At 43.5% G+C, this 8702-nt stretch overlaps 1 protein-coding gene across 1 annotated transcript; it reads left to right on the top strand.

Moving 5' to 3' along the window:
- The first annotated feature begins 371 nt into the window (after positions 1-371).
- Positions 372-5969, top strand: LOC145770976 (uncharacterized). The gene is made up of 2 exons (XM_082582717.1): positions 372-3837; positions 4099-5969. The coding sequence occupies exons 1-2, from the start codon at positions 372-374 to the stop codon at positions 5967-5969; spliced, it is 5337 nt and encodes a 1778-aa protein (XP_082438843.1).
- The last annotated feature ends 2733 nt before the right edge of the window (positions 5970-8702 follow it).

Genomic DNA, 8702 nt, shown 5'->3' with positions numbered 1-8702 from the left:
GCTGTAAAGTTTCTTTGAACTTTGTAACTAGTTGTTTGTTATCCTAGGGTAGTCTTTTCAGGTCTGCCAAGGATTCATTTTTTGGTTTGTGCCTTTGAGCCCGCCACGTTGTAAACTTGGTTTAAATTTTGTAAATAGATCTTCACTTTGGGCAGTCTTGTCAGGTCTGCCAAAGATTGAAGCTTCTAAGCCTGTACTCTGTCAGGCCATTGTTCTAGTCAGGTAGAACTGGTTACCGTTAAACCCTGTAATTTTAGTAGGTTGCTTACTGACATTCTCCGTAACATCGTGAAGGTCAATTGTCACCTCACCAAAGGTAAGTACCATACAGATTTTGTTTTTTGTAGCTTGTATATTGCTGTGTGTTAATTATGGCTCGTAAAAAGCCCAAGCAAACTCCAAGACGGAGTAAGCCAAATGGTTATGCTAGTGGCTCAACAGAGCAGCATGAGGCCGCCTCTAATATTAGTGGTCAACATGACAGTAGCGAAGAGCTGCCAGGTCTTGTTGTGTTAGAACAAGAGCTGGTTGAAATCGAGCTTGGCATAACTTCCATCGACATGGAGCTATGCTCAAGTGATGATTTCCTGAGCTCTTCTGAAGTTTTGGAGGTAAAGAAAAGATGCCTTGAACTTCAAAGGAAGCTCTCCCTTAAACGTTTAGATTTACTCAAATGCAAACCACAGCAATCAGGCTCAATAGAATCTAGGATGAACCGTATGGGGGAAAGCATTTATGGTTTGCTTGAAGCATGCTCTACCCTCATTCGAAGCTGTCGAGAGCAATCCAAGCGAGTGTCACATCAAACATCATCGGTAGTTATGGATGCAGGCAGTGACACAGGCAAAGCTGCTGAGTCTAGCAGTCACGTGACACCCCGTGAGAGTGGTGTAAAGATACCACCTGTAAAAGCAGAACAGGGTATCCTTCAGGGCAGCAGTAGTGCTAGTAATATTCTTAATCCTTACACATCTCCCTTTCGCACTGAAGCTAATAATAGTAGTGAATTTCCCATCGTCGTGCCTCAACCCCAGCTCAGTGCAAGGTTTCAAAATGTTCATGGTCCTCGGTTGTCGCTGGAGAAGTTTGACGGCAATGTGTTAAAGTTCTTTAACTTTAAAAGGCGTTTTGAACGATACATTGAGTCAAACTATCTAAGCTTTGAAGATCGCATCGCCTTTTTGGAGGACAATTGTGTAGGCCAGGCCTTGGAAGTAATTTCTGGCCTGAGTTGCTTGCAAAATAGTGAAAGAGCATATGGAATGGCATGGGATAGATTGAGAAAAAGGTTTGGCAACCCTGGAAAACTCATGGCCAAAGTGAAGGAAGATTTGCTGCAAGGACCCCCTATTTCAGAGTGGGATGCGCCGGGCCTCACAAAGCTTTGCGACAAGATGTATAAGTGTGAAGTCAGTTTCGATGGCTGGGGTAAGTCCCATCTTTTAAACAGTGATGAGGTGCTTCAACGGCTGTTCCTGCGACTTCCTTATAAGTTAAAGGAGCAGTTTGTTAATGTTAATCACTTAGGATCGGACTGTGCCACGTTTGGTGATTTAAGAGTCTTGGTCGAGGATGCAGCCTCTCGAGCCGACAGCCAATATGGCCATCTTATGCAACCAGGCAAAGATGTTAAGAGAGCTCCACAACCATCGCTGGCTCGATCTAATCCGCAAGGTGGCTACAAGCGTGCTTCGGTTTGCACAACCCAAGAGCAGATTTCCCCATCTGCCAACCATAAGCAAGAGTCCTGTTGTTTGTGTGCAGAGTCGCATGCCCTATGGAAGTGTGAGATGTTTAAACAAAAGCCTGTTACAGAAAGAAGAACTCTGGTGCAAAAGCATAGACTGTGTTTCTGTTGCTTGAGATCAGGCCACAGAGTGGTGGACTGCAGATTTAAGAAATCTTGTGCAACGTGTGGATCGAGGCATAACTCACTTCTGCATGTAAACCGCGTGGAAGTGGAAAGTCCCTCTTCCCCGAGGAAGAGCATCTCAGCAACAACGTCCGCAACTGTGCCAGCTACATCTGGGACAACAATTTTTAAGGTTTTACCAGTTAAGGTATGGGCTGGGGACCCCTCCAACTATACCTATACTTATGCTTTTATCGATGAAGGGTCTAGCGTCAGTCTATGCTCCTCAAGCCTTGTATCTCGCTTAGGAGTTGCTGCGACGAAAAGCAATGTAGAGTTGCTGACTACCAATGCAGTCTCCTTTCATGACAAGAAAGTTGATTTTTTGGCTGTGCAGGGAATGGAAGAGCAAGCTGTGTTTTCCGTTGCAGATGCTCTGGTGATGGACCAGATTGTGGATGTCAGCCACAGTATCCCCACTGAAGCACTTAGTAGTGCATATAGTCATTTGCAAGACTTGAAGTTCCCTGAACTAAAAGATAGGAAGGTTGAGTTGTTATTGGGTAGCGATCTTCACCAGGCTTATCTTTTGCAGGAAGTTCGTACTGGCGCACCAGGAGAACCATGCGGACTGCACACCCTTTTGGGTTGGACCATTTATGGGAAAGATGGTGGCGATAGGCAGCTCAACTCACCAGTAATGGTAAACTTTCTTAGCGTAAAGGAGTCTTGCGATGGTATGTTAAATGTATTGTTGCAGGATTTTAATGACATCGATGAGCCACAGGTACCCTGTCCTTCAATCGAGGATAAACGTGCGCTGCAGATCATGCAGGACACGGTGAAGAAGGTGGATGGACACTATTCTGTAGGGCTGTTGTGGAAGGATGAGGACCCAGACCTGTGCAATAATCGCTCTATGGCACTCAAGCGCTTAGAGGGAATGAAGCGGCGATTTATTGCTGACCCGGAGTTATTCAATAAGTATCGTGGTAAAATGCAGGAATATGTTAAATGTGGCTATGCTGTGCCACTTGAAACTGGTGTGGTAGACACACCAGGGAAGACGTGCTATGTGCCCCATCACTGCACGACCAATGCGGCCAAGTTTAGAGTCGTTTTCGACTGCAGCGCGAAGTTTAAAGGCGTGTCATTAAATGACAAGCTGCTTCATGGCCCAGATCTCACCAATAACCTTGTAGGAACATTGTTTCGCTTCAGGCAACATCCGATCGCTGTTGTGGGCGATATTAAGGCCATGTTTTCCCAAGTACGCGTAGACGAAGGGGACAGGGATGCCTTTCGATTCTTATGGTATCCGGACGACGATCTCAAGCGGGAACCTATCGACTACCGCATGCAAACACATGTGTTTGGAGCAAAGTCGTCGCCATGCTGTGCTGCCTTCGCGCTTCGGATGACTGCCAAAGACAATGAAACAGGTGCCGATCAAAACACTGTTAACTCAGTTTTAAAAAATGTTTATGTTGACGATATTTGTCATTCATGTGAATCGCCGGACCAGGCTATCGAACTAATACAACAACTGCGTGAACTATTACAAAGTGGCGGCTTCCATTTAACTAAATTCCTGTCTAACAGTGCAGAGGTCTTGAGTTCTGTGTTGCAGGAAGACTTGGCGTCGAAGGTCGATTTGCCTCAGTGCCAGCTTCCAACGCAGAAAACCCTTGGTGTTGTGTGGAATGCTGCGAGCGATTGCATGGAGGTGAGGGTGAGTATCCAACAAAAGCCTAACACCCGGAGAGGCGTTCTCTCCATGATTTCGCAAACATACGACCCACTAGGTCTAATACAACCCTTCATTTTACCTGCTAGGCAACTCCTGCAGCAGGCATGTGACGCTCAACTTGATTGGGATGAACCCCTTAATGGCCTTGGGCCAGTAAACATTAATTGGGAAGCTTGGTTAAAGGCCCTTCCAGAGCTTGAATGTGTTTCCATCGCTAGAAGCCTGACTCTTTTTGGTAAATGTGCTATCCGCTTTGAATTGCATGGTTTTTGTGATGCCAGTACCAGTGGCTATGGGGTCGTGTTTTATGTTAAAGTGTTTTATGATGATTCTGTAGTAATTTGTAATTTTCTATTTGGCAAGGCTCGAGTGGCTCCATTAAAGCCTGTTAGCGTACCTCGCCTGGAGCTCACTGCTGCTGTGCTCGCTGCCAAAGTCTGCAATTTTATCCTGACGGAGTGTGATTTTAAATTCAATTGTGTTGTCTTATGGACAGACTCAACTGTTGTGCTGCGTTACATTAATAATACTTCGACTCGTTTCCACACCTTTGTGGCTAATAGGCTGAGCACTATTCACATGCTTACCAGTGTCAATCAATGGCATTATGTACCGACTACTTTAAACCCCGCTGACCTCGCGTCTCGGGGAGTTTGGCCTGATAAAGTTAATACCGCTAAGCTTTGGTTTAATGGTCCTAAGTTTTTGCATGATGTCACGAGCAATTGGCCAAACCAGCCCGACTTTGTTGGCGGAATTTCGTCAGACGATCCAGAGGTTAAAAGCATTGAACATTGCTCAGCTCAGCAACACGCGATTACGGACTCAGACTCTCTCTGTCGGTTGTTTACCCGCTACTCGCATTTCCACGATCTGCAAAGAACGGTTGCATGGTTGCTTCGCTTCAAATTGTACCTGAAAAGGAAATGCCGAGATGACTCCTTGACTGTTAAGACAGATTCGCTCAGTGTCGAGGAGATGGACGAAGCTGAACTTGCCATTGTCACAGCCGCCCAGCATCAAGCATACCCGACGGTGTTCGCAGTTCTCCATAACCACCCAGGATTTGACGCCCCGGTGGAACTCGTGTCCGACCTGCAGTTGAAGAAGCATGTGGCTTTGAAGGAGCTACAGTCCCTAAACCCCTATGTTGTTAACGAAACGTTAAGAGTTGGTGGGCGATTGCAACAATCTTCTCTGTCAAGCGGAAGAAGGCATCCGATCATTCTCCCATATCAGCACCCAATCACCGATCTAGTGATCATGAGGTATCACGAACGAGAAGGACACATGGGATGCTCACAAGTCCTTACCGCCATTGCTTCCCGTTATTGGATTGTCAAAGGGCGATCAGCTGTCAAAGGGGTCTTGCATTCCTGTATGAACTGTCGTTTTTGGAAAGCTACCGCCGGAAAACAGCAGATGGGCAACTTACCTGCTCCACGCGTAAACAAATCCATTCCTTTTCAAGCTGCTGGCACTGACCTTCTTGGTCCATTGATGGTAAAGAGCGGCCGCAGCAGTGTTAAGCGATATGTTTGTATTTTTAATTGTTTGGCGACCCGTGCTGTGCACTTTGAGGTCGTGCAATCCCTGGAGGCAAGTGCGTTCATTCAAGCCTACCGAAGATTCTGCAGCCGTAGAAACGTTTGTCCTACTGATCTGTACAGTGACAACGGAGGAAACTTTGTTGCTGCAGACCGCGAACTTCGGCAAGGACTCAAGAACCTCCATCAAAAGAAAGTCACCGATGCCTTACTTCGGCATGAAACGAACTGGCACTTCAACCCTCCGCGTGCTTCACATCAAGGCGGCTTCTACGAAATATTTTTTCGTTTATTAAGAAAATTGATGCGGTCGCTGGTAGGAAACGCTACGTTGGATGAGTTCGACCTTCTAACGCTGGTAGCAGAGATTGAAAGAATTTTAAACGATCGTCCCATCACTTCGCTCCCATCGTCACCAGATGATCTGCAAGCCCTGACTCCAAGTATGATACTCACCGGATCAGCTTGTGACACCCTACCGCCAGATGTTTTTATGAAGGCTGACGGTTATCGACGCTCTTGGAGAAAGACCCAATACCTCACAAACAAGTTTTGGGAACAATGGCTGTTGCAATATCTCCCTCTGTTGCAGCCCCGACAAAAGTGGTTTGGCACATCTCCAAGCTTGAAACCAGGCGATTTGGTACTGGTAACGGACGAGGCAACTAAACGTGGGCACTGGCCCAAGGCTATTGTAAAGGAAGTTATGCCGGACACTAATAAACTTGTCAGACGCGTGCGAGTAAAGGTTGCTGACGGTACAGAGTTTGTTCGCGACATCAGAAAGATCTGCCTGCTAGAGGGCAGTATGGACTTTTAAAATGACAATTTTGTTTTCTAGGCTGGCTGGTTGGCACGATTGCACAACTGACATTGCTCATGCTGCTTAGGTTTCATATTTGAATTGTATTGCGTGTTTGTGTTTATTTTACTATTATTATTCTTTTGCTCCTCACTAGTGCAGCTAACACGGTGTCGTCGATGCATTTGCATCCAGCAGTTTTGCCATAACTGTGTTACGGACTCCCATTAATTGTGTTGTTTCTATTTGCATCCTGCAGTTATTTCACACTGTAGTAGTCTAGCTCTGTTTTTGGTCTGACTATTTCACACACCTGTCTCACTACTAAAGCTTTTGCTATGTGCGATATTACTATTATTTTATTTTTTGTGTTTAGTCAATTCATTGCTCAACTATCACGACTCGACTTAACAGTCGCGTGTTATTTCTGGTACTTTTGCTCTGACCTTAATGTCACTTGCGTTAGTCATAGCATTGCGCAGTATTAGGTTGTATGTGTGCTTTTGTTTATGCCATATCCCCACTTTTGCCACTGGTACCATGTATGCTATCATTTGTTTTTCGTGTATCCGTTTATGCTGACTTCCAGTTGTCGGTAGACTTATGTTTTTGTGCTTATTCTTAGCAATCGCTAAGCATGTTGGTCAAAAGGGTTTATTAACTCTCCTTGGGCGTGTCTTCGAGCTACTGTTATGTATGTTCTATTAGGTTTGTGGGTAATGCAAGCCAGCCTTTGTGTTGCAATTGTGATCCTTGCTAACCGCGAATATTTTTGATTCTGGTCGATATTTGCATAATTCATGTTCATTGTCGTTTATTTGGCCACCTTGTGGCAATTAGTTGGTTTGTATTTTGCTTCGTTGTAATCGTTTTACAGTGGTAAAACCCTCATTTGTTAAACTCTGGTTTTGGGGGTGGGTATGTTAGAAACGATTCCCCGCCCATTTAATATTATTGTTGTATCTCTGCTCCATTCTATTTTCATGCTTGAGTGACCCGGCCATGCATTAACAATTTTTGCTAGTTGATCTTTCTTTTTACGTTTTGGCATGGACTGGAGTGGTCATTGTTTTATAAATCTGGAGAACTGGAGATTTGGAGTGACTAGGGAATATGTAAGAATTCGGTAAGCAACTGTTTGTTTCGTTTTATTATTGTCGTTTTCAATACACCATTTCTTCTAATAAGTAAGGCCTGCACTTTATCCAGTCTAGGCAAAAAACGTTTTAGACATGTGATACGTGATGATGTCAACTCGGGGAATTTGTCCAATATTGCTGAAAACTCGTTGTATTTTGTCAGTGATATGGGTGCGATACTAGCTTGCTTGCGTAAATGTTGCAGTCGGTGACGTTGTTTCGTGGTTTCATCAATGATGCACTTATTCTTCGAGTTAATTGACAAATTGAAATGTTGTAAAAAATCTAGACCAATAATATTTTGTTTTACATCAGCGATTATGAATGTCCAAGTCTTTATTTGATCGTACCCAATTTTGATGTCCATGGTAGCCTACGTCTGCCACAAGTTGGTATTTTAGTATTATTGGCTGCAAACAAGATGTCGTTGGAAAATGAAATAGAATTTTTTTCTAATCGCGTAGGTTGAACGCAGCTCACAGCAGCACCGGTATCGCAAAGAAATAGCTGTTGGGAATTTAAATCTTCAAGAAATAGCATGTTGTTTTTGATTGACACTGTCTGCTTTGTAAAGCGCTGAGGAGCAATGCATTCTGCGTTGGATACAGCGCTATATAAAAACTAACATTATTATTATTATTAAACCTGGCCCTAAGCGTGATATAGCCTACCCACCTTAAGGCCGACATTTTGTTTTTTGGTTTCTGTTTGTTATTTTGCACCGAATGGAGATTGGTAGGACGTGCTGTGTTCCACGAGCAATGAGCATGGCCATTGACACTTAAAGGCGGCGTGGCCAAACCTTTGATGATAAAAGCAAGTTGTTTGTTGTCTTTGGGGAACGTTGAGTCTGGGCGCCTGAAATGATGTACGATGTCGGTTTGGGAAGGAATAAACAGGTTGACGGCTTCGGTCAGACTGAAGATTAGACACACTTGCCGAGAAGTGTTCCATTTGGTGTTTTAAGGCTTACAGGGGTATCTCTCCAAAAAGTGTCGCAAAACTTTTCGCCAGGAGAGATTTTAATTTGAGTAGAGGGTTCGCGATATGTGGTACTTTTTAACCAATGTGGTACTTTTTATTAATTAGGCTATATTTAAGTATAAGAATGTTTTTAATGTGGTAACGATTACTTTACGTAACTTATAATTAAAGATGGTAAAATTTATTTTATATTGGTAACTGGCTGTATAATGAAATTCTGTTTGTCTCAAGGATATTCTAACTTATTTGGCTATCTGACTCCATTAACTATTTAGCCTACACACAATTGTTACCGGTACTCGAATTATAATTTTTAGTTATCAGAAGGTGTTCATATAATATTGTAGGTCTATAACACAAATTGAATTTAAACATTACAGAATAGTGCAACTACAGGACAGTGAAACATTATCACGAATTATTACATTTTAACTAAACAATCAATTTAATGTTTTCTCAGCTGAGCTGGTCTGACTGAGCTTTTGCCAAATGCGAACAAATCATTTTATTTTCTGTTCCCTTTTTCCTATTTCAACAGTTTAGATGGAAAAATACAAATCTTTAGGAAATTAGGCATGGGTTAACTTAAAATGGTTCAATTTAGTTAAAGAAAGGGAAACTTATATGA

The sequence above is a fragment of the Aplidium turbinatum genome, chromosome 5 (genome assembly GCF_918807975.1).
Source record: "Aplidium turbinatum chromosome 5, kaAplTurb1.1, whole genome shotgun sequence".
Classification (NCBI taxonomy): Eukaryota; Metazoa; Chordata; class Ascidiacea; order Aplousobranchia; family Polyclinidae; genus Aplidium; species Aplidium turbinatum.
This window is presented reverse-complemented; position numbering and strand designations above follow the sequence as displayed.